The sequence below is a fragment of the Lontra canadensis genome, unplaced genomic scaffold (genome assembly GCF_010015895.1).
Source record: "Lontra canadensis isolate GAN:19392208 unplaced genomic scaffold, GSC_riverotter_1.0 scaffold148, whole genome shotgun sequence".
In the NCBI taxonomy this organism is placed as follows: domain Eukaryota; kingdom Metazoa; phylum Chordata; class Mammalia; order Carnivora; family Mustelidae; genus Lontra; species Lontra canadensis.
Genome location: NW_022631142.1, coordinates 2018936 through 2044462, shown reverse-complemented (window position 1 = coordinate 2044462; position 25527 = coordinate 2018936). Strand labels below are relative to the sequence as shown.

At 57.4% G+C, this 25527-nt stretch overlaps 1 protein-coding gene across 3 annotated transcripts; it reads right to left on the bottom strand.

Annotated features, from left to right (window-relative positions):
- Nucleotides 1–1999: 1999 nt before the first annotated feature.
- PODN (podocan) lies at nucleotides 2000–25196 on the bottom strand. 3 transcript variants are annotated; one of them, XR_004381083.1, is made up of 11 exons: nucleotides 16600–16930; nucleotides 15212–15305; nucleotides 13768–13832; nucleotides 12187–12296; nucleotides 10866–11022; nucleotides 10508–10623; nucleotides 9041–9698; nucleotides 6781–6929; nucleotides 5269–5491; nucleotides 3786–3863; nucleotides 2000–2946 (listed from the first exon to the last, which is right to left on the bottom strand). XR_004381083.1 is itself a non-coding variant. In XM_032844122.1 (11 exons), the coding sequence occupies exons 2-10, from the start codon at nucleotides 16909–16911 to the stop codon at nucleotides 5296–5298; spliced, it is 1857 nt and encodes a 618-aa protein (XP_032700013.1). In that variant the 5' UTR covers nucleotides 16912–16916; nucleotides 25173–25196; the 3' UTR covers nucleotides 2000–2946; nucleotides 5269–5295. The 3 variants fall into 3 exon arrangements, 2 of the variants coding, with proteins under 2 accessions (XP_032700013.1, XP_032700015.1); XM_032844122.1 differs by lacking the exon at nucleotides 3786–3863 and adding an exon at nucleotides 25173–25196 and having other exon boundaries at nucleotides 16600–16916; XM_032844124.1 differs by lacking the exon at nucleotides 3786–3863 and adding an exon at nucleotides 23446–23576 and having other exon boundaries at nucleotides 16600–16916.
- Nucleotides 25197–25527: the final 331 nt, after the last annotated feature.

The following is a 25527-nucleotide window of genomic DNA, read 5'->3' as shown; positions in this document are numbered from 1 at the left end:
GCCACTGACTTCAGTTTATGAAGACACAAGAGTAGTCTGGTTCTACCCCAGCTGTGTCCCTGCCCAGGCCCATCCCCCTTCCTGCCCCGTAACACATGTCCTCCGACACACAGCTCTCCCCGAGGATGGCCCAACCCAAGGCCAAGTCCCACTGCCTGCCACGTGCCACAGCCCATCCCACCAGCTGTCTCTCACAAAACTCAGCTGATGTGGAGAGGGGATGTCTTCAGAAGAGCCGCAGAGACCCTTAGAATCATCTGGGCCAGCCTCCCACGGGTTAGGTGGGCTAGCCAGGACTAGGGAGGCAGATTGGCCTGGGATGCTTTGGTCAAGCTGCCCCTGGGACCCTGGGTCAGCCCTCTGATGAAGCAGTGTTAGATTTTCTACTCCTTTCTGTGTTTGCAAATTCATGATAACTAAATAAAGGTATTTTGTTTTTCAAGTCTTGTGGGCGTAGCGACCATACCACGGCCAGCATTTCTTTATTGGGCTAAGAATATCAGCTTGTTGCTGTGCAGACTGGCCCGACTGGGCAGCCTGTGTATGGTCAGACCTGTCCCTGCAGCCAAAGGATAGACAGGTCTAGCTGGCCTGGCAGCGGACAGGCCTGCCCAGGGAAGCCAGAGAGCAAACGAGCCTGTCCTGGGGGCTGGAATGAAGCCAGACCTGTCTGAGCTGTCATATGCAGGAGGCAGAGTATGAATCGGCTTGCCTGGGGGCCTGGCTCCACAGCCACAGTGTGGACAGACCACAGAGAACAGTCCCCACAAGAGAGACAAATTTCCTCAAATAGTCTGGCTCCCTTTGGTGAATGCTTTGCTTTCAGGAGGGGACGTGCCCAAAGACATTTCCAGACTCTATCCCTCATTCTCCTCAGCCCCAGGAGGCCTCCAGGAGGCTCACAGGGGACATGGAAGAGCCCCAGCTACACAGCCTGTTCTGAATGTGCTCTGGGGAGAAGATGCAGCTTTGGGGTCTTGCACAGAGGAGCCCCCAGGAGACCCTGAAGTGGGGGGTAGGGATGGGCATCCCAAAGTCCCTCGGAGACTCAGCAGGGCACTTGCCCTCCCACCTCCTGGTCCTGAACTACTTCCTATCCTCCTCCCAGGCCTGTAGTCTGAGGAGTCCATGAAGGGCCCTGATCCTAGAATCCCTGTTCCACTGCAGGGCCAGGGGCTAAAGGGTCTACCATGGGAACATCTTTCCCCCCATTAAGGCCTAATCACTGAAGAGAGGTCAGAGGTCAAGCTATCAGTCAGTCCCACAATCGTGTGGACTGGCTTAAACACCCCTTCCCCGTGTCACCTCTCTAAGGCCCTTTGAGCAATGGAGCCTGGCCCACCTCAAGGCAGGAAGCTGCTCTTCCTTGGGTTCAACAGGAGCATGCTTACCTGCCTCCAGGAGCAGGAGGGCACTACTTCCTGGGCACCCCTCCACTGTGGGGCGGCTCTGCTTGTCAGAGTTCCTTCTTTGCTCTGAGCCAGGTGCTCCCCCTCCGGGTTCCAGCTCTGGCCCTGCTGGGGGCGGTGGGAGCACCAGGCATGTCCCTCACTGCTTCCCCGGTCAGAACTGCAAAGACCTGGGCCCCCAGGGAGCCTCTGCTCTATCTCCCGGGCCTGCCTCCAGGCTCTTTCCCACCCTGGCCTTCCGGGGGACACCCCCGTCAGCACGCAGGTGGTCCTCCGGGAGAGCCTGAGGGGCCCAAAGCCAGGAGGTCCTTTGCTCAGATGCTCAGCTTCTGGAAGTACAGAGTGAGCTCACAAGCCCCGTGTGGTGGTCTTGGCCAGACCCACCGACCCCCACCAAGGAGGCCTCAGGCCTCCTTACCTGTGACTAAACCCCACACCCCTGGACCTCTGCCTATGTGATGACTTGTGGGCCCAACAACTGAACTCTGCACCAACCCGTGCCTGTCTGGACGGGCCCTGAGGTTCTTGTGTCCTGCCCACCCACAGACCAGTCCAGTGCCTGGCAGGAAGCATACACAGACACGGCCATGGGCTGCCAGAAAGGGGTAATGCTTTTATATTAGTTTTTCTGTAACAAGAAAAATCAGCTTTGAGGGTGTTTTTTTATCATTTTTTTTTTTTCTTAAAAAGAATTCCAAGTCCAAAGGCACCCAGAACTCCCCATAGGCCCAAAGAATAAAAAAAAGGTATGTCATCAGGGTAGCTGGCCCTTCCTCCTTGCTTGGCCCTGCCCTCCACCTCACTCTTGCCCAGGGCCCCAGCTGCCCCAGGAGACTCCTCTGGCCTCAGTGGGATCTCCGTCAAAGACGCACCTGTGGCCGGCCAGGGCATGGCAGGGAGTAACTGCCCCAGCAGTTGGGGACCAGGGCAAGCAGGCCAGGGCAGCAGTCCCAAAGGCAGGAAGAGGAACAAAAATCAGCTTCTGTGAGTTCCAGAGCGTGGGGGGCCCCTGGCCACAGAGAGCACCAAGATAACTCTGTCTTTGGATGGACAGATGGCTGAGCAAATGGCAAGCTGTTCTGGCTGGTTCTGGCTGGGGCAAGATATGTTGGTGGCCAAAGCCACAGAGGACTGTTCACATGTGACTTGTGGGCGGGGGGGGCAGTGGTTGGGTATACATGTGGGTCCATGGTGAAGGGAGCAGGCATCTGTGGGTGCCAGGGCAGGGTCAGACCCTTCCCTAAGTCTGCGTGAGTCCAGGGACATGATGGCACTGGAGGGCCTGGGCAGGGCATGGAACTGTTCGGTGGGCTCCGTGAAGCCGACAGTGTGTAGACGCGTCATGGTACCTGCACATGGGTGGCTGAGGGCGCTGCAGGAGCAGGTGGGGCTGGAGACTGTGTGCTCAGCCTGCGTGGTGGTGGCGGTGGGCGGCAGGGCTGGTAGGGGCGGCACTGGAGGTGTCTGTGAACATGGCACACCAGGGCTCACAGGGCACAGGTACGTGCTGCAGAAAGGGGTCCAGGGGTCCGTTGTCCTGCAGAACACGTGGAAGAGTCAGGGGTGGAACTGTCGGCTTTAGGGAGGTGGGCTCGAGCTAGGGGGCCTTCCTGAGGGGACTCTGCAGGCAGGAGGGGGAGTTGTCCCTGGGGGCCCAGAGCCAGCAGGCTACCCACTGGGCAGTGTTCTTGCTGATGTGGCCAGGCCTTGTATGAACTAGAGGGCCTTGGGGCCCCTCTGGCCACTCCCCAGGGCCCCTTCCAGGCACCCCTATGCCCCCATCCCTGCACCCCCACTCAGTAGACCTGCCTGAGGCCAAGGGCTCCAGAAGGGGCAGATTCTCTCCCACCCTAGGACTCCACAGCCCCCTCAGGGTTCACCCCCATCCCTGACCCCGGCTCTGCCTGAGGACAATGCCTGCAGAGCAGGTCTCCACCTTCTCCTGGTGGGCCCCGCAGCAGAGAAAGGGGATTCCCAAGCATGGTGTCTGGGGCTGTTCTCTGCCATGCACACCCTTCTGTCAGCCCCACCTCCCTCTGTCATCTACCCATGGGGTCCTCACCACCACCCTGCAGTCTCCTCTCTGACCCAAGCCCCTCCTTTAAGTCAGTGTCCTAACAGTGGCCCCGGGGGCCCCTTCCCAGAGCCACAGCCTGACCCTGTGACCCCGTCCCCAGCTCAGCTCACTCTGACCACGGCTCCCCTCCTGGCTACTCCATGCCCACTATCCAAAGTCCCTCTCCAGAGGCCCTGCCCACCCACCCTCCTGTCTACACCTCCTTCCCTTCCCAGACTGACCCCCAGGGTCCATGACTGCAGTCATTCTCTTGCCAACACCCTCAACATCCTTGTTCCTTACCCTTCTGTCCCACACACCTGGCCAAAAACCCCGCCACGGATGGATCCTATGGTCCATCTTCTCCACACCCACCCCGGTCAGCTGAGCACCTCCTGCTGCACAGAGAAAACAGAAGGCGGAAGGCATCGGGCTGATGTGACTTCATGTCCAGCCACCAAGCCACTAACCTGTGTGTGACTGCAGCCACTTGGTCCTCCGTCCCTCCTGTCCCCGAGGAAGCACTGACCCTCCTGCCAAAGCCACTGGAGGCTGTCTCCGTGGGGCTAGCTTCGCCCTGCCCTCCTCTCTCACGTTTTTTACCCCCTCATCCAGGCCAGCCCCTCCCCATCAGCACTCCAACAGGCTCTGTTTCTGCAAAGGGCAAAGGTAAATGGAGCCCCCCCTGAACTCTGCACTCCCTTTCCTCTGCCACCCTCTCATCTCTTCACAGCCAAATTTCTTGACAGAGGTGCGGACCTTCTGTGGGTCTTCCTCTCCACAGCAACTTCCTCCACCCCCACTGCCCTTGAGGCCCCTCCCCCACAAGGTCCTGTCTGAGCTCCCAGTGGACAAATTGGCTGGGTCCTTGATGGGGCTCCCTCCCGCTGCCCCTCAGCAGCACTGACGTGGCTGCTCTCTCTCTAAGGGCCTTGTGCGTGGGGACGCACGCATCCTCGTGTGTGCACGCTTGTGCCTGCCCAGCACCTGCGAACGGTCCACGGAGCACGTGCCTGTGTGTCTGTGAGCACCACGCATTCCACAAGTGTGTGCTCCAGGTGAGCATATGCGTGTTTAGACACACGTGTGAACATGGGTACATGGGTGTTGGTGCACTGTGTGCACACACGGGGTGCTTTTGTTGCACATGCGCATAAGCTCCCTCCATGGCGGCTGGGGTTTTCCTACCTCCTTCCCTTGCTGCTTCCCTCCAGCCCCTTCTGCAGGCATCCTTGCAGCGGGCCATGGCCTTGCACTCTCCTCAGGTGAGCTCCCCCAGCCTCCTGTGGCCTCGTACTATTTCCAGGCTGATGATGGCTGGACCCACATCTCCAGCCACTGACCCACACATCCAGCCCACACCTGGGCCGCTGCCTTAGGACCCCTAGGCCTTCTAACTCAATGTTTCTACCACCTCAACAAATCTGCTCCCCCCGTACTATCATCCGCCCGGGATTCCGAGTGAGGTCCAGGGGCTTGTTTTCTGCCTCACCTCATGCCGGGCAGGCTGACTCTGGTCTCTGGAGTCTGCGCATTCCCCCCGTACCCCAGCCCCTTCAGGCCATCTTCTTGAGTGTGTCCTCACCTGCGGCTTGGGTCACAGCGGTAGCCTCCTCCGGGGCCCCCACATCCATTCCCTGCTTCCACCGTCCCAGCCCCAGTGCATGTCCCATCTTTGCTCTGGAGAGGCCCCTGCCTGTGCCAGCCTCCCATAGGCTGGCTAGCCCCTCACCCAGGGCCCACACTGGGGACAGAGACAGGACACGGATGGGGAGAGGTCAGTGCACCCCCACACAGACCTACCTGTGTCACATCCAGTTCACCCTGTCACTATCGCCTCTCCCCATCCTCCTCATCCTCCTCCTCCTCGTCCTCCTCGTCTTCCTCATCCTCTTCCTCCTTCAGCCGGCCCCGGTCCTTGGAAACGTCACCAAAGTCAAAGTTGCCTTCTATGTCCAAGACCTGCAGGTGCTTCAGCCTCCGGAAGGCACTTTCCACCACGGAGCCCACAGCCAGCTTGTTAAACCTGTGCAGGCAGCCATGTGCGGTCAGCGTGGGAGACCTGGCCGTCAGAGTCCCCACCTCCACTCACCATAACAGGGAAAGGGGAGGGGACAGTTCTCCAGGAAGACGGTGCAGTAAGCACAAAGAGTGCGGGGAGGGGGTCAGTGCTGAGAAGCAAGGTGCGTTGTGCAAGTCCCAGCTGTTCAGTGTGCCTACAGCTTACAGGGGAAGGAAGGGTGGATCCTGGGCCACTCATCTCCTACAGCGAGGGCAGGCCCCCATCTGCAAATGCTCCAAGACTGGGAAGTGACAGACTCCTCTCTGCCTGGGATCACCTCCCTCTGGGATTAACCCCAAGGCCTGGGGCTCCAGGCTTGCCAGCCTAGGCTTACCTTGGAGCCTGGTGTGGAGCGGCACACAGGCATGGCCAGGGTCAAACTGGGCCAGGGCCGCACTCAGGCTGAGGGGAGGCAGAGGCTGGGCTCTGATATCAGGCCGCCTCAACTCTTTGTGCCTTAGTCCTCACAGGACCCAACGCATGGGTCACACTGTATCCCCACCCAGCCTGGGGCCTGCTGGGCCATCAATTCCCTTGGGGTGCACTTTCTGCCTTCTCGAATCTGCCCTTTCTCTCTGAGTTGAGGGAATAGTTAGGTAGGATGTTGGGAAGAACCACCCTGGCTGCTGTCCTGAGGAATTGGCTCCCCCATTAGAATCATTCAAGGGGCACTTGGGTGGCTCGGTCGGTTAAGCGTCCAACTCTTGCTTTCGGCTCCAGTCAGGATCTCAGGGTCATGAGATCGAGCCCTACCTTGGACTCCCTGCTGGGCATGGAGCATGCTTAAGATTCTCTCTCTCCCTCTCCCTCTCCCTCTGCCCTCCCCTTTCCCTCTCTCTGTCTTAAAAAATAATAATTCTAAACCCCCACAGCTCAGCAAGGACCTGAACATCTTCCATCTGCTGGCCTGTGTCTGAGGCCCAGGCTCAACCCCGGCCAGCTGTGGGCACAGCAGTCACCATGCTCTCGGGTACTCCTTCCTGCCACAGTAACATCAATAATGCCCCCACACATGGCTTGTCCAGGTTTCTGAAGCCCTTTTACAAACCTATAAACCCCACCAGGCCTGGTCAGGACCGTCCCCACCCTTGAGAGCTGAGGAAACAGAGGCTGACATGGGTTCTGGGATGTACCCACGGTCACACAGCCAGTCAGCCGTGGAGCCTGCTTTGAACACCGACCTCTACCTGGGAGCTGTTCCAGAAGCCTCAGCTCTCCTGCCAGAGCCAGGCTGACCCCAGGAGCCCTCCTACCTGAGAAAGACCCCTTTGAGGTTTGGTGTGGAGTCGAAGGCACTGGCAGGCACAGAGCTGATCTTGTTGTTCTGCAGGTACAGGTACTCGAGTGACTCGGGGAGCCCCTCCGGGATCTCTGTGAGTTGATTCCCAGCGATATCCAGCAGCTGGATGGGTGACCAGGGGAGGCAAAGCACTTAACGTCTTGCAAAGATCCCACCCACCCCCTGGTCTAACTAAACCTGATGATAAGCCTGTGAAGTGGGATCTAGAACTAGCCCCATTTTCCAGGTGGGGAAACAGAGGCTCAGAGAGGTTTTAAGAGATCTGTCCGAGGCCTGACAGCCTGTGTAAGGCTGAAACCCAAACCCTTGTTCTAACTATGTCCTCCCCAGCTCCTGCTGCCTTTCCACAGACATTGACAGCCAAGATACCTGGGTGGCACAGTCCCTCCTCCTTAGCCTGCCTGTCACCCCATCAGACTGAAGACCCCAGAAGGGCAGAGGCCAGGGATCCTCCAGGCTTTGAATATCCCCACACTGGTCCTCTGCTCCTACGGGGCCAGCTGTCTACCTCCAGCTCCCACCCTGATCCATCCTCAGGTCTGAGGACAGTGGGGGTGGGGGTTCATATGGGTGGGGCTGCTCATTCATGGGACTTCAGAGGCCACATGGGCAGGTGCTGGAGCAAGGATTTGAGGCCCACAGTGACCCTAGTATGGCAGGCAGTCCTAGGCTGGCCAGTCTGAGTCACCACACGCCTAGAGAGAAAGCAGCAGTTGGCCAGGGAAATGGGGTGGTTTCCCGAGGGAGGAGCAAACGCCATAGGCAAGAGATGCAAGAGACCCAGGCGCGTATAGGCCCAGCTCCCTGCCTTTCCCTCAGGCCATCAGCAAACAGTCGCTCTGACACACACCTGTGCAACACAGGTGCATTCCCTCATCTCTAATCTCCCTTCCTCACCCCAACAGGCTGGGGCTCAGGGTCAGGAAACTGGGAGCCATGACTCAAGATTCAAGAATCAAAGTCTCCCGTGAGCAGCCCCTTCAGTGAATTAGAAAATGCAGCAGGAGGAGCAGGTGTGGAGGAGAGGACAATGGGATCTGGGGTCCTGAGGACAAACCAAGGGGGCCTGGGCCAGGCAGCTGGATCCCGGTGTCTGGGCCTCAGCAGGGCCATCTGGGTGAGGAGAGACCCCAGCTAACTGCTCCTGCAGCGCCAGCAGTCTATCCCCAGCTCCCACCCTGATCCACCCTCAGGGCTAAGCCCTGCCTGCCCACTGCCCAATCTGTGGTCTCTCTCCTCCCCTCCCCTTGGATATCCTCTTCCTGACAGCTCTCCCAAAATACAGGGACTGTGAGCCTACCACACACAGGTCCCTGGGGCCGGCAGTGAACCCAACAGAATAAAATGCCTGCCCCTTGTTCTAGCAGAAAAGCAGGCAACAAGCGAACAGACAGATGACCTGATGCCCAGAAGGGATGAGGACTGTGCAGGAAAACAAAGCAGAGGAGGGGTGACAGCTGGTGAAGGAAGATCTCCCAAGTAGGTGCATTTGAGCACAGCCCTGAGAGAGAAGGTGAAGCAAGCTGGGGGGGTGAGGGAGAACATCTGGGGAAGGGCCCCCTTCCCCCCATAGGGCAACAGAATGGGGGCACTTCCTAACCTTGCAGCATCTAGGCCCTACCTCCCAGATTTCTCTACTCGAGTTCCCTCTCGGCCCTCACTAAGTGGGACTTTCGCTTACAGCCAGATACCCCGACTGACTCAGACTGTGGCCACAGCAGCCACACTCACTCAGCAGGCCCCCAACAACCCTCAGGTCACCTCCTCCAGCCCTCCTCGCCCTGTGAGGTCAGTCTGCCTCCCAGGCTTTCCCGCCCTCCCCTCCCCCAGACCAGCCTTTCCTAGTCACCTGCTCCTGAGCCTTCAGGTGGGTGAGCTTGTCTCTCCAGTGTCCTCGAACTGGCCCTGCGCCCCAGTCCTCCTGGACTGTGAGACGCTCCCTGCAGCCATGACCTCCCCAGATCCCCCACAGTCCTCTTAAAGCCTGTCCCTGCAAGGGCTGAGCTCAGCCTGGCCATACCAGCCACTCACTGCTGCAAGCTGTGTGCCAGCCATACCTACTACAGTTTCCTTGATCTAGCTGCTCCCCCCTCCCCAAAGCCGGGTCCTCCTGCCCACCCCTCAACTGAGCCTACAAGATGGGTGGGCTCAGGGCAGCCAGAGCAGTAGCACCCCACATGGGCATGACCCAGCCCCTTTCCCCACCCCCTTACCTGCAGATGGGACAGGTCGGCCCAGGCCCGAGGGCCCAGGGCCCGGCTGCGCAGGCGGTTGCCCGTGAGGTAAAGCTCACGCAGCTGGGCCATGCCGGCCAGCGCCCCGCGTGCCAGGGCGGCCAGCTCATTGCGCTTGACCTTCAGCACGTGCACATTGCGCGGCAGCCCCGGGGGTAAGGTGTGCAGCCGGTTACCCGACAGGTCCAGCGAGCGCAGCAGGCGCAGCTTGCGGAAGGCATCGCGGTGCACCTGCGGGCTGGTGATGCGGTTGTAGCTGAGGTTGAGCTCCTCCAGGAAGTAGGTGGTGGCGAAGTCGTCGCGGCCGATACCTGTGATCTGGTTGTGCAGGATCATGAGCGTGCGCACGCGCCGGGGCAAGCCGCTGGGCACGCGCTCCAGCGCGTTGTTGTACAGGTGCACCGTGTGCAGCCTCTTGAGGCCCTGGAACGCACGCGGGTGGATGCCGTGCGCGTGCAGCTGGTTGCTGTGAAGCAGCAGGTACTCCAGGCTGCGGATGGGCGTCAGCACGTCGGCGTCCACGCTCCGGATGGCGTTCTTCTCCAGGTGCAGGAGCACCAGGCTGCGCGGCAGACCGGCGGGGACCCGTGACAGGTTGTTGCTGGACAGATCCAAGTACTCCAGGCTGGAGAGCTTCCTGCGGCGGAGAAGGAGGACGGTGGGGTGTGGGCAGAGGCCCGCGGGGTGCTTGTTGCTGCCACTCCTCCCAAGGGAGACGCCTGGGAACTGCTCTGCCCCCAGCTGACCCACCGGGGGACCTTAGTCCCCTCCAGCCTCTCCTTGAGGGTGATTCGATGCTCTCTGGGTGTGGGAAGAATCTAGCGTGGTTTCTGACACAAAGGAGAGCCTCTGAAGACCAATCGTTTAAGGCCTTTTGTGGCTACCCTGGGCCTAAAAAGTGACACCTCATTGCCTTCAACAAGTATGCTCCAGTCTCAACATTGTACCAAGAAGCCAGTCCCTGTAGATGTCTCACTGGCATTCTGGCGGGTCTTCTCTCTACATATCACTCGTTCTCGGGGACAGACATGTCAGTCGAGGGGTGCCTGGGTGGCTCAGCCGGTTAAGCATCGGCCTTTGGCTCAGGTCATGATCCCAGGGTCCTGGGATTGAGCCCCGCATGGGGCTCCCTGCTCAGCAGGAACCCTGCTTCTCCCACTCCCCCTGCTTGTGTTCCCTCTCTCACTGTCTCTCTCTCTCTCTCTCTGTCAAATAAATAATCGAAAGAAAGAAAGAAAGAAAGAAAGAAAGAAAGAAAGAAAGAAAGAAAGAAAGAAAGAAAGAAAGAAAGAAAGACATGTCAGCCGAGGTAGGAGCCCCAAAGTTCCTTCTCCAGGAAGCTGGCCAGGAGCAGGCGGGTGAAGGGCATGTGGGAGAGGGATGGCTGCCAGCTGGGGAGCAGCTTCCCGGATGCTGCGCTCCCACGAAGGGCCCAGGCGGGCTCACCAGAAGGTCTCGTTGTCCAGGCCCTCGTCGGTCAGGTAGTTGTTTTGTAGGTAGAGCTCACGCAGGTTGCTCAGCTCACTGAAGGCTCCTGGTGGGATCTTCTCCAGCTTGTTGTTCTGGGGGTGGGATGGTTGGGAGGGGAGCATGAGGGACAGCCAAGGGGCGAGGGCAGGGCCTGGGAATGAGACATGGAGAGGGGTCTGGGGAGCCAGGGGAAGAGGCCCGGGTGTGGAGCACTGTGCCCTCTGGCTTGTACCCAAGGCCCCACAGCCTCGCCACTGGGCCTAAGTGGGCCGGGGCTCTTCCCCCACTGCAGGGCCCTGCTCTTTGCTGCCCCCCACCACGCTCTCCCTCCCACCTTGAGGTGCAGCTTATAGAGGGCGGGCGGCAGGTGCTTGGGCACGTGGCGCAGGAAGTTGCTGGACAGAATGAGGATCTCCACATTGCTGGAGCCATTGAACATGTTGTCTGGCAGCCCGGCATCCGCCAGCTTGTTGTTGTGCAGGTACACGGACCTGAGGGACAAGGCAAAAGTCCTGACCCTCGCCCGGGCTCCCCCGCCCACTAGCTTACTTGTGAGCCTTCAGACCTTGCTCAGGTTGAGCTGGGACCTAGAAAGGGTACACTCTTTCCATTTGAAAAACCTCAGACCCTACCTAATCCAGTGCCCCCTACACAGCAAGGAGACCAAGGGACCACTGGAGGTTGCCGCACACGTCAGTGGCAGCTGACCATCTGTGCTCCCCCTCATCTGTGCTCCTCCACACCCTTCAACAGTTCTCAGTCACTCCCTGACTGTGGCAGCCCCGGATCCCTGCCTGGCATCTCCACGCGGCTGACTCTGAGTTCTGTGGGACTTCCCGCAGACGGGGACCATCCCTGCCACCTCTTTGTCTCAAGTGTCCAGTACAGGGCCTGGCACAGAGGAACCTCTCACTCATTCAGCAAATATATAGTGAGTGTCCCTAGGGGCCAAGACTGTTCTAGACTCTGAAGATGTAAGCTGTGGACACAACCAACAGGACCCTGCCATCATGCGCTAACATATGAGAAGGAGCAAAGACCAGAAATCAGAGAAATAGCAGGTATTTAAACATAGTAGATATTCTAAACATAGAAGATATAACTCATTCTTGCTGTGTGACCTCTCTTGGGCCTCAGCCTTCTCATCAGTGGGATGGGACCACATACAGTGACCCTGGCTCCTCTGGGGGATAGAGACAATCGAGTGAGGTGACAGATCCAGGGACAGAAGCAGCACTGGCGGTTGGCAGTACCCCCCAGCACCACTCTGCCCTGCTCACACACCTCTGCTAGGAGGCCTCACTCCTCCCAAAGCAGCTCTCAGTGAGGGCCCACTCTGCTTCTTGGAAGATGCTTCCTTCCCCCACAGGCTGGGGAAGGAGGGAAAAACCCTTGCCCAGCTCCCCACAAGTCCATAGACATCACTCTCTGATCTTGTCTCCTGGACGGTTTCCTCTCAGGCTTCAGATCCTGCAGCCCCTGGGCAATACCCATGCCCATAGCCCTGAGCCAGGGGCATCCTGCTTGCCCTGCCCGGCCTTCCCCTCTTCCAGGGCCTGTCTGGGCTTTCTATGCCTTGCTCAGGGCTGGGAGTGTCTGTCTCAGCTCCTCCCTCTTCCCCAGCCGGAGCCCAGGGCCCCTGTCTGACTTCTCACCTCAAGTTTGGCTTCTGGCCGAAGGTGAGCCCATAGATCTTGGTGAGATAGTTGGCAGCAAAGTCCACACTGATCAGGGTGTTTGGCAGGAATCGGGGTGCCAAGGTCAGCTGGAAAGGAAGAGTTGGGAAAGAAAGACCAATGGAAGGCAGAGGCAGACGCGGTCCTGCTGCCATCTGGGCCCCTCCAATTTGTCACCTGCTTGCAACCAGAGCCATCTTTCTCAACTGGAAATCCATCCCACTCCCCTGATATCATAAAAACAGAACTTGCATAGCTTCCCCCAACCCTGACCATTCAAAGCCCTCTAAGCCTGGCCCCTGTCCTGTCCTGCTGTCCTCCTGGTCTCTCCTCTCAGAGCTCCCCAGCACAGACCCTCCATGCAGTCACTGTGAGGACCCACACTTTCCCAGACACCCCCGCCCCCAGCCCAGTGTCTAGCCTTCATTCATTCAATCCTAGGCCCTGAGTCTACAACTCTGCAGTCCTGGTTCCCAGTGCTGGACATGTCCTGGGGAATAGAACAGGGAAGTGTCCCCATCCCCACCCCCAAAGCTTACATCTTAGTGGAGAAGACAACGACCAAGGAACAAAAGTATAGGATAGGGTTGACAAGTTAAAACAGACCAAAGACAGAACAACTGGGTTGGGTGCTCAGGGAACAAGGGACACTTAAGGCATGAAGGCACCACTAACGCCATCTGAGGGGAGAGCACCCATGGCAGCAGGGGCAGTGAGTATAGGCCCTGCTGGGGGGCTGCCTGGTTTGGGGGCTGGAGTAGAAGGACTGAGTGGGAATGGGAGTTGCGAGGCCCACACATACGCCCTCCAACCACAGGCCATGGGGGAAAAGCGTGACTTTCATTCTGGGTGGAAAGGGAAGCTTCAGGAATGTTTGGGCTGGGGACAGGGGATGGAAGGGTAGAAGCAAGGATGATTTTTAAAGGTCACTCTGGCTTCTCTGAGGAGAAGGAGCAGCAAATGAGGAAACAGGGCCATCCAGGTGGGGGCTGTGGACCAGGGCCAGAGGGGAGCCAAGGGCTTGCAGTGGGACGGGGCGTGGCTGAGCAAAGCACCCAGGATTTGTGGCTCAGACTCGGATTCGAGTCTCGAGTGGGAGGAGTAGAAAGGGCTGGGGATAGCCACTGGACATGGCCATGATGCAGATGGGTACTAAAGCCCAAGGGGGGATGGGTCACCTTGAGAGAGCTCAGAGGGAAGGAACCAAGACAGAGCCCTGGGACACACCAACTATTTTGAAGTTGAGTGCCTTTTTGCCTCTTCTCATGCTGTCTCTTCAGCAGTGCCTCCCCCTTAGGGCCCCTGGCTGAAGTCCTGTTACCCTTCATGGTCCTGCTCAAATGCCGCCTCCTCTAGGAAGTGTTCCAAGTAGCCCCTCACTAGTGGGGATGAGTTGTCACTCCCTACACTTCTGTAAGCCCTGGGCCTCTGTTTTCATTATCTGGCCACTCTGATCCCAGGGCCAACGTCTGAGCAGCAATGGGGACCCAGCTGTCACCCTAGAAAAGGCCTTGGTAAAAGTTCCCTGAGCTCAGCCCCAGACACCAGGGGGCCCCTTACCTTGTTATTGGCCAAGTACAGGTAATTGAGATTGGTCAGATGCTCAAACGCCTCCTCCGGGAGCCCTTCAAAGGACAGGCATCGGTCAGAGCCCTGGATGAAGGAGATGCTACAGGGCATACAGCACGCCACCAACAACCCCCACAAGGCCCACCCCACTTTCCAGGACTGGGGAAGGCTCCCCCTTGAGGCAGGTTGGGTTCTGATCTCTTTCCGACCAGTCCCAGCAGGCCTACCCAGCCCCCTTTTCTTTCCCCTTGCTCACAGGGGCCCTGGCTCTGAGGAGTAGGTGGAAAGGGCTCAGAAATGACCGATCCTTCACCTGCTCGGGGCCACCCCAATGGGGATGGGTGTTCATCAGGTCAGGCCACAGGGCAGAGGACCCAGCACCGCCCCTCCTCACCAGGAAGGAGTGCTCCCCTCAGGTGCGGCCCAAGGGAGTCACAGACCCTCCTGATTCCCAGCCGCAGGGCAGGGCAGGGACCCCTGCACCTCCCCACCACCTGGCCCACCCCTGTCCCAGCTGGCAGATGTGGTATCAGGACTCGACTGTCGCTGGGAGCCCAGCCAACCTGGCCCTTCTCCAGTCCATAGGCCGGCCTCTGACACTCAGTTCCGGTCTCCCAGCCCCTCAGATGCTGGGACTCACCCAAGTATCTAAGGAGAGGGAACAGTTATATAAACTGTGCAGCACCCCCCACCCTCGGGGAACACCCTGCTGCCGCTGGGAAAAGTGATGGCCACCCAGAGTGTCCAGCCCCAGGAAGGACGCTGCTGAGCTAACTGCTAGGGGGAACAAAGCTGTTACAGTCGTTATCGTGGCTATCCTATAAGCTTACTAGGAATTAAAAAACGCAAAGAAAAAAGACTAGTTTGGAACGTGGCGATGGTTGTTCAACTGTATAGACTTCCCAAAACTCATCAAATTGTACTTTTATGTTGGGTAAACCTTACAGTATGTAAGTTAGACCTCAGTAAAGCTGTTTTTTTTTTTAAAGTGAAAAGAAATATACCAAAATATCAATGCTGATGAACTCCACGTGGCAGAATTATGAGTAAGATTTTTCTTTTCCATTTCATTTTCTACATTTCCAAATTTTCTGTTATAATCATAAATTGTGTTTGTATTGGAAAAAAAAATAGCCTTTTACAATTGGAAGATTCTACGGCTCTTTGATTGTAAAGGCCTTCTGTGTCTCTGACAAAGGTCCTGGGAATCGAAGCTTCTCTGAAGCCTGTCCCGTGACCCGACACCGAGCACTCAGGCATGCCCGGGTTTGGGGGGCTCTCAGGTAACCAGAGGGAGCCCCGTTGCCTAGGGGGTCCTGCTGCCAGCCTGGCCCTGCTGTTTCCCATATCTCTGGGTCCTCAGGGCAGAGCTCTTCCCATGGGCGCCCGGCCCCCCACCTGGCGTCCCGGGCCCGGGCTCTGGGGGACTCCTCACCTCGGGAAGTCAGGCGATTATTCTGGAGGTTCAGAGTTTCCAGCCGATGCAACCTGGAGAGCTCCCGGGGGTAGATTTTCTCCAGCTGGTTGTTCTGGGAGCAGGGGACAGGGGTGGTGAGGGGGCCTCCCTAGAGGCCCAGGGCTCTTGCCTCAGTAGAGGCTCACCCCCACCCAGTCCCAGGAGCCAGTCCCTCTGTTGGGCACCTCCCTTTGGGTTCTCCACCATGCAGATAGACCTGTGGCTGGCCAGGGCTGGGTCTAAGCATGGGGAGGCCTGGCAGGAACCACAACAGAGAGCAGGTCCCACCTTCTAGAAGCCCATCATGGGCATTTATAGACCGCACAAACTTGAAGAGCATCTCCGCTCTAGACCTGCTCCCTTCATGTTCCTACTGGCATCCTACTGACAGGCATCCCCAGCCCATCTTCCCCACCCCAAGCCAGAAACTACTTTGGGTTCCCTTTCTTAAGGGGGAAAAAACCTGTGGTCCTCACTCCTTCTGGAAGGCTTCAAAACCTGGGTGGGGTGCCACCTCCTCCAGAAGCCTTCCTGAATTGGACTGGGGGCTGGATTAGGAGCTGCTCCGGGCCCTGCTGCACTAGCCTTCTGTTTCCAGCTGTTATCTTGACCTGTTTAGATCTCTGCCTCCCCCACAGACTGAGTGTTCCCTCCATGCGCAGCACCTGACCCAGCCCCAGAGGTGGAGAGCAGGTATCCAGGAGATATTTTATGAATATATGAGTGGATGGACCAACAATGAGTGTTGTGTCCCTTTCCCTCATAGGCTACCCTGGCCTTGGGCTCCCTCACCATCAACCTGGACCCCTCAGGTTGGGTGACAAAGGACGGGTTCCTTTCCCTTCACTGGGCTTGACCTCTGGGAATGAGTACAACAGCCCCTCACGCTCCCCCAGGGCTCCTGGGCCACACAGAACTGGTCGTGGCTGCCAGCACTCCCAGAGTGCTGTGTCCCACTTCTCAAAATCTAGCCTATGCCCCAGCCAGAGACTAGTCTATCCTCTGAGCCCCCAGAACACCCTATCAGGGTCTCCTTTCTCTTATATTCCTGGCCTGCAACAGTGTCTGGGGCATCCTCTCTATTCAGAGGGTCAGCTGCCAGATGGCTCTGTGTCCATTTTTCCCAGGGTCTGACTCTGCTAAGGGATCTCAGCCCGGACTCCTTCAGGTGGAATAAGGCAGGTGTAATAGCACAGTACTCTGTGACGGGGGCGTCAGAGTGGGGAGCGCCCTAGCACACTGAGTCGGGGGGTGCCACAAGTACTGGGGGTTCTGGATGAGCTGGGGGCTGTGGGCACGGGGTCAGGGACAGGAGCTGCAAGTGTAGGGGGGCAGCCCCGTGGCCGCTATTGCGAGGCCCGCATCACCTGCAGGGACAGGTGGTTGGTGTGCTCAGGCAGGTCCCCCGGGAACTCGCGCAGGTCGATGCCACCGCAGTCCACAACACCTTCCTGGGAGCAGGCACAGTCTCGGGGGCAGTTGATGGTAACAGGGCCACGCCCTGGCTCCTCGGGGCTTAGCACCAGCACTGGCCCCTCCTCCACAAATTCATTCTCGTCAGGGCTCAGGCTGTGGGTACCACTTCGGCCAAACCCTGGAGACCTCGCTGTGCCCACTGGTCCCAGCTGCAGCTGCGGTGGCAGCAGCAAGAGAAGTAACAGTGTCCTGCTCTGGGCCATGGTACCTGCGGATACAGCAGACACAGGGCAAGGGCCCACAGAGGTCATAACGGTGCCCTCCTGGGGTCCTGGGCACAATCTGATCTGCTGACTGCCACCCTCCCTTCCCCACTTTCCTACCCGTCATCAGGAGGCAAGTCAGCAACCCTTACCGGGCCTGGCCCCCAAGGAATCTGTACCCCCACTTCACAGACAGGGAAGCTGAGGCCCAGGACGAACTGTGACTTGCAGGGCTTGGCTGGGACTTTGCGGAGCACTTGCTGCCCTGGCACAGGCAGGGCAGGAGGATCTGTCCATCCTCCAGAGCCACAGGGAGGGCCATGGTGGGCCTGGGATTCTAGGCTGTTCCGGACTTGAGCCTGTCTCTCTTCCAATACCCCCACCCCAGGTATACAAGTCTACCTAGCAGATCCTCTCCCCAGGCCTTTGCACATGCTGTTCCTTCTGCCTGGAGTGCCTTGCCCCTCTGTGCAGTCAGCAACTTTAAGAACCAACATCAGTGTTGTAGCTCCTGGTAAGACCCTGAGCTGTCGAAGGGCTCTCCCTTACTGTGTTCCCTAGGGAGGGGCACGAGTTGGGTTGGACTGTGAATATGTGAAGTTGTCTTTCTCCCATAGAGGGTGGTGAGCCACTCTCAGGTTCTGGGCAGAGGCGCAGCTCAGAGCCAGCACAGAGCTGGCCTCAGTTGAATGGAGCTGCTACCATTCCCAGGACCTTCCCAGTCCCTTCTTCCCGTTGTTTACACCCTCAGCTGGCCTGCTGTGTGCAGGTGACTGCTGCTACCTGCGAGAGACCACTCCCCAGCATGGTTCCCTAAGGCAGCACAGGCGGGGGACTGGGGCTGGCCTCAGGCCATGAGGAAGATGCAGGGGTCCCATCTTCTAGGCAGCGCAGGGGCCTAGCTGGGCTCCGGGCTGGTCCCTGGAGTTCTCTTTACAGAAACTCACTTAGCAAACATCTCTGGGGAATGCTAAGTTGTGACAGGCCACAGCTCGGGTACACCTACTCTCTAGAGTCCCACAGACCCCAGTTGAGCTCCCCTCCAGCACTTAGGAGCTATGACCTCCCGGAGCCAATTTCCCCATCTTACACTGCAGACCATACATCCCAAACCACAGCATCTGTGTGGGGTTGGCATGGTAACATATGGGAAGCTCCTGGTGCCTCCTAGAGGCTGAGGTGTGTCCATCACTCTGCTAAGGCAATTACAAACTCAGGTCCACACTAAGCCCTGCGCCCAGCTGGCAGCGGGGGCTAGGGGTGTGTGTGCCAGTTTGAGGCCCTTGCCCTGGCACTAGACTGGGGACCACAGCCCACACAGCAGTTAGAAAGGCCTGAGATGCTGGGCCTAGGGAAACGGGGCACTTGCCACCGCTGCCAATGTCTGGTTAGGAAGGCTGGTGTGGGAGCAAGACAGCTGGGGCTGTAGTCAGCTCTGGCTCAATTTTGTCACCCACTAAACCTCGGCTTCCTCACTTGTCCGTGGAGGTTACCAGAGCTGCCCTTATGGCGAGACTGTGAGAGTCAGGACAGAGAGAGGCACATACTGTACACCATAAGTGCTCAATAAACATTAGCTCTTCCTACCACTTGTATCTGTGGGCACGGCTCACTCCAGAAGCCCCTACTTCTTCCCTTTCTCTTGTCCAAAACCTGCTCGTGTTTGCAGTCCAGCCCCAGGCCCAGCTCCCCACAGATTTGCAGATTCCAGCCTTCCATGAATTCCGGCTGCCCTGTGGCCATTAGGACGTTTCAGACACTGCTTTGTCTCACTCGCTGGCCCAGCCAGCTCTCCAAGGTGAGGTCTCGTCTGCCCTCAGCCCTGCGCTGGCACAGGGAACACAAGTGAGGTGGCAAATTTCCCTGCCCTCAGTCTGGAGGCGGCAGCAGAGCCCCGTACAATAACTCCTGCCCTATCCTCTACCCCAGACTGGGTGAGCTCTCTGAGGCCCCGGAGAGAAAGGTGTGAGGACAGAGAAGATGGGCAGCATCTAGGCTAGTTAGAATCCATGTAGGTCGAGGAGGCCTAAGCAGACTCTGATCCCAGCCTCTGACCTGGCAGGAAACCAGGGAGCCTAGCACACACACAGCTCCTGGGCCCCAGGGATCAGGTGGCAGCAGGACATAACTTGCTGCGGCCTGGCCCTGCGCCCACCCTACCACACCCCTGCTGCCCCATCCCTGACCCAATGGGCCACTAATCCTCAACCCATCTACAGCCCATCACTCCCACACACATTATAACCCTTCCCCTCCTACCCCCAACCAGCTCAACAGCCTGCAGTCCCCGAGAGCCATCAGCATTAGACCAGAGTCCACCTCCCTATCTGTGTGACTCCAGACCAGGGCTCTGGGAGGGGGAGTGTGGGCACAGGCCCAAACCCCAAATCCATGAAGGCAGGGGGCCAGGGAGGAGGATCCTTTCCACATATTCTGTGCACTCACTGGACCAGCTAGTTTTTCCACCTTCCCCTTTAATTTATATCTATAAAGATCTATACACTGTCTCTGTCAAAGTAATTTATATTAACATATGAGCCATACTGAAAATGCTATCACCATCACTTCATAGATGAGAGAGATGAGGCCCAGTTGGGTTGGTCAATGTCACTCAGCTGTCAAGTGGTGAAGCAGAGTTAACCCTGGGGCCCTTCCCTGGGCCAACCAAAGTTGGGCACAAAGGGCCCAGACAGACCACTCAGTTTGGTTCCTGCCCTTAAGAAGCTCACACCCGCCGTTCCAATGTGGTGGCCACATGGGGCTACTGAGCACTTAAAATGTGGCTAGTCTAAACTGAGAGGTGCTCTATATGTAAAATGTAGTGTACATGGACTCCAAAGACTAGTACAAAAAGGGATGTAAAATAGCTCATTATTAATATTAGTGATATCTCATAAAATATTTATTTTTATATTGATTATATATTTTGAATAATTGAGTTAAATAAAATAAATTACTAAAATTAATTTTACCTGTTTTATTATTTTTTTAATGTGGCTTCACATTACATATGTGGCTTGCATTTATGGCTCACGTTCTATTTCTTTTTTTTTTTTAAAGATTTTTATTTATTTATTTGACAGACAGAGATCACAAGCAGGCAGAAAGGCAGGCAGAGAGAGAGAGAGTGAGAGAGAGAGAGAGAAGCAGGCTCCCTGCTGAACAGAGAGTCTGACGTGGAGCTCGATCCCAGGACCCTGAGATCATGACCTGAGCCAAAGGCAGAGGCTTAACCCACTGAGCCACCCAGGCACCCCTCACGTTCTATTTCTATTGAACGGCCCTGGCATGGACGCTAGATGTACACTGAGTATTACAAGCCTGGTGTCATCAGAGGTGTGATGGAGGGAAGCTAGAGTCCACAGGGGGCCAGAGCAGAGCTAACCATGCCTGGGGTCAAGAAGGCTTCTCTGAAGAAGTGATGTCTTATCTAGCCGTGAAGGACAAGTATCGGGCAAAAGGGGAAAAGTGACATAAGCAAGGAGGTCAGCAGGTACAAAGGGCCAGGTGCAAGGGAGCCCATTTGTGACCTCCACAAACCTCCATGGAGTGTCTGCTGAGTGTTGGGGATGGGGAGTGATGCAGGTGGACAGTCCAGGCCAAGAAGCCAGGAAGCCAGGTTGGGGAGAGTGATGCTTATCTTAAGATCTTAGGAAAGATGAGGAGCCACTGCCCCAGGAGTGTGGCATAGGTAGGTTTATGGATGGAGTGGGGAGCTCTTTGAGGCCGTGCAACGGTACAGGTGAGGGGTAGTAAGCCTGGTCTGGGCAGAGAGAGGTGCTAGGATGGGAAGGAGGAGCTGGATTCACAGGAGAGGGAGGAAGAACACACCAGGCTTGGAGGGTCCCACCTCCTCCTCTGGACCTTGGGATGCTGGCAGTCTCAGCTCCACCACCTGGATTTCTGTGTGGCCTTGGCCACGTGATGGCCCATCTGAGTCTCAATTTGTTGTTGCTGTTGTTCTAAGAATGTTGAGCGAGATTAGCCTCCAAAGCCCCTTCTGTGTGCTCAGTCACGTTGGGAGCTGTGTGCAGAAGAGCAAAGGAGGCCGGGCCCTGGTCTATGCACATCCTGAGTGAGGAGCCCCCCAGTGAGGAACTCACACACTGGAACAGCAAATGGCCAGCGAGAGGAGCAGCTCGGCCTGCAGTGAGCTCTTTCTCAGGGGGAGCACTTGAGCACCAGAAGGACATGGGCTCCCCTCCTGACTGCTATGTGAGTCTGGATGTCACTTCATCGCCTGAGCCTCTGTTTACTAGCCTGGGCAATCCTCATGAGGATGAAATGAAATGATATGTCCATCTGATGTTAGCCTCCAGCAAGTGTGAGACACACACAGGATTGCTGTTACTGAGGAAGTCCCTGGGACCTACTGCCTCTCACCCCACCTACCACCCCTGGGGAACCAAACCTCAGGGCCCAGAAGAGCTTAAGTGGAGGATTAAGGCAAGACTAGAATAAGGGGGGTGCCTGGGTGGCTCAGTGGGTTAAGCCTCTGCCTTCGGCTCAGTTCATGATCTCAGGGTCCTGGGATGGAGCCCCGCATCGGGCTCTCTGCTCAGCAGGGAGCCTGCTTCCCACCCCCTCTCTCTGCCTGCCTCTCTGCCTACTTGTGATCTCTCTCTCTCTGTGTCAAATAAATAAAATCTTAAAAAAAAAAAAAAAGACTAGAATAAGGAAAGGGGAGGGAAACCCAAATCAGGACACAGATCCTCCGCCCCAAGCAGCACCTTCCTTCACTCAAATACTGTAGAAGTTCACTAATCACCCACTTTGCGCTGGGCCCCAGATAGCTGTGTCTCACTGTCTTTAGTTCTTCAGGGCACCCACAGTACCCTGGCTCCCTGCACCCTGCACGATTCAGCAAAGCCTTTCTGACTCCCCAGGCATGGAGCAGGTGCTCAGGAAATGCTTGCTGAATGAAGAAATGAATTTGTGAAAGGCAGAGTTGGAAAAGATTTGCCCCCTCAATTTACAGATTAGTATGTTGAAGTTAAGGCCAGAATTAGAATTTGTGTCTTCTGACTCCTGCCCAGAGCCTTGAATTGCTCTTGAAGGCGGAGTTGGAGATCTCCAGGGAGACAAGGGGGAGGAAAAGTACTCCACAGGATGGGGAAAGAGGGAGATGTCTTTAAAGAAGGGTAAACAGGATGAGACAGGGGATGAGGTTAGGGCTGGAGGTCCAAGCCTCCGGGGGTGTCAGCCACTATGCTAAGGTGCTGGTGATAAGGAGCCATCAAGTGGACCAGGCAGGTCATGGTCAGAGGTCTTATGTATGACTCTACAGACCTAAAGGTGCCACCATTAGTCACCCATTCCCCGAGATTCAGATAGAGCCAAGTATGTTCCCACAAGATTTCGTGAAAACAGCCACATGAATCTTAACATTTCTTAACTTGCACCAGAGTGCGAGGCTCGAGTAGACTGGGCCACGGGCCCTAAAAGGGGGACATGACCACCCGGAGGTTCACAGCAGTGGTGCCTCTCAGAGCCGCTAGACTTCGCTTTCCCCCGCCCGCCCGAGGTCCAAGAGCAGCCACTGAGGTTGCGGGGGCCTCAACAGATCCGTGATGCATTCCAAGTGCCAGAAGCGCATCCCTCTGTGCCTTGGGGACCAGGGATGGTCGGAGCCAAGCCTGCTCCTCTCCTTAAGTTCCCGGTGCAGCTGCCTCGCACCCGGAGACCCCGTGGCTGCCCGGAGCTTGCCGCCGCCGCCGCCGCCTCCTCCTCTTCCACCTGACGGCTCATCAGGTATTCTAACCATCCCCACCCCCCGCCCCCAAGCCTGGCGATTCAAGAACCAACAACCTGGGACTTACGCCGATTTAGAGGGAGGGCACCGACCTCGCTTCTCTAGCTCCGCGTGCCCCCCGCCCCACCCTCAGTCCAGCTGTCCCCGCCGGGAGCCAGCGGCGTAGACAGACAGACGGACACCAGGTGCCAGCTGTGAGCTCTGGCTGGGCGAGTGCGCGCCGCGGGGCTGGGGAGCCGAGCCTCGAGCGCGTCCAAGCGGTGGTCTCGGGGGCTCCGCCACACCTGTCCACGCTTCCCAGAAGCATACCTCGGCCCCTCCCTAGGCCTCAGTTTCTCCGTCTGTAACCAGGTTGAAGGGTGAAGTAGCTGGGGTAAGCTGACGTAGAAAGACGCGCGTCTCTAAGTGCAGGGGTCCACGCCCCTCCCCAGTTCCACCTGCCCCCACATTCCCTGTCACCCGCCCGCGTCCTTCAACTCCCCCCTCCCATCCGCCCTCAGATTCTTTCCAGATGTGCGCAGCGGGGGGGCCCGGGGGCCGGGACCAGTCTCTAGCCGGCGAGGAGAAAAGGCCCCCGCCCGGGTCGCGATCGCGGAGGGGTCACATGCCGGAGTTGGAGCTCTCGGCCGCGCACTCGGTGCACCGCTCCCACCTAGGGGGCCAGTGCGGCGGCCCCGCCGGGGGTAGCTGCGGGAGCTGTACGGACCCGGCGGGGACTTGTCAGTCCGCCGCCCCGGCTTGGCCCCGACCCCTTGGCCCACCCGGCCGCCCTCGCCGGGTACCTGCTGCGCCCCCGGGCCGCGCCGCGTCCAGCCGGCGGTCCGCGCTGTCCCGAGTCTCTGCGCTCCGCGGGCGCGGGCTCCTTCCATTCAAGTCGAGCCGTGAGCTCGGCGACGCAAGTTTTGTTGTGGGTTTTCTCCTCCCCGCCTCTCCCCCGCCCCCCCCTACACCGCGTGCATCTGCTGGACGCCGGCCTCCTCCGCACACAGGCGTAGGGACCCGCAGGAGCGGGGAGGGGAGAGGGCCTGCTCCCAACCCGCGTGGACTTGGCCGGGCCCCCCTTCCCGGGGAGGCAGAGCCCCCGCACCGACCCCTCTCCCCCTCTCTGCCCCGGCGGGGCCACCGTACCACGCCCTCCCACCCCCACCAAGAGGCTGGGAAGGCGGGGTGTCCAACCCGCAACGCTTCCTAGTTCCCGCCTTCCGCAGGGTAACTGCACCCCCTTTAGGCCCCAGCACCTGAAAGGAGGGCAGGGGAGAGGGCCCCTTCATCAAAGTGCCTCTAAGCCCAGTTTCTTCCTCATAACTGAGGATTTTGCAACCGCTCCAGTACCTTTCCGTTCACTCTCCCACCCTGGGGTCCCGGGCCATGGCTAACGGGGCAGCCAGCCAAGACCTGGCTGGGCCCCTTCCGGGAAAAGTTCCCCGCCCTCCCCGACAACCTCCCCCCTCCCCCCCACGCCCACGTTGACCCTGGGCCCAGAGCCTGGTGAGCCTTGAAGGACAGTAAATTGGGCTGGGAGTAGGGTGCATGCGGATCTCAATCGCCGGGAGACAAGGGGGTTGGGCAGTGAGCCCTCGAGGCACCATATTGCTCCCCAGGAGCTGAAAACATTTCCAAGTAAAGGAGCATTAACTACTAGCAGCTGAAGCAACACAGTTTTGTGCCAGGGGCTTTGGCGGTAGACCGCAGTGGGGCTGGGTTTAGGTGATACTTGGCACCTCCACTGCCCCTACAAGGCTGTCTGTCCCTATACTTGCTCTAGCCTGTGAGCAGGGCACCCACAGATACCTTGCCTGGCTGCCGTCCTACTGGACAGGGAGAAGGATGAATCACTCAGACTTGGGACCACTTGCTCAACTTAGATTGCCAATGCCCTGAATGAATGAATGGCTCATGTAAAGGATCTTTCCTGGGCCTCTGCTGCTGCATCTTGATTGTACCACATACATTACTCTCCAAGCTTTATAACCCTGCAAGAGGATTGCTGTTGGTCCCATTCACAGGTAAGGAGATACCTGAAAAAGGAGAAATGATTGAGTAAAATGGCCAGGTTTATGCCTCTCCACAGCCCAGGCTTTTTCCATGATGGAAACATGCAAGTAACTTGAGAAGGCAAATGCAGAGCCCGAATTTGAACCCGGGGCTATCTGTTTCCATTACATCAATAACTCAGAAACTTAGCAAGACTGAGAAAGGGAAATATTTTGCCTTCTTTGGCCTCAGATTTCAGTTCTGAGCTCAAACTTGAGAGCTGGTATGATTCACAGGATTGGACAGGGGCTGACCCAGAAGATGTTATCTCCTGTCTTCTCAACATTGAGCCTAGATTCAAGAGAAGCTAGAAGAATAGGATTCTACTGACTTGAATACCCATGAACTAAAGAAAATCTTCCAGAAGGACGATGAGAATCAGCATCTACTGAGTACCTACTAAGTGTCAGGCTCTGTGTGAAATCCTTAAATACCTTACTCATCCCAATTCCGTGGGGAAGTTATTTTCTGTTACCTGTAACTGCTGGGGCCAGCCACAGGACACATTACATCTCCTCCACCCCACCCCGAGAGAGACAGGCTTTTCTATGGAATGCCAAGCCGGTGCCCACATATACTCTGTAGCTGTTTGCGCGCTGTGGGAACACATGCTAAAATCACCTGTCTGAAACAGAGTATGGAGGAATCCCTGTGAGTGTCTCTGGTAGAAAATGGAGGAGATCCTGTGCTCTAGAAGGAAATCCTCTGACTTTCCAAATAGCTGTAAAGAGTTGAGTTTGAAATTGAGGGTTCCCAATCCACCCGTGCTGCTTTGGCTCCTTCATGCCTCATTTTTAGCTCCTGTTTAATATTACTCTAGTGTCAAGTAC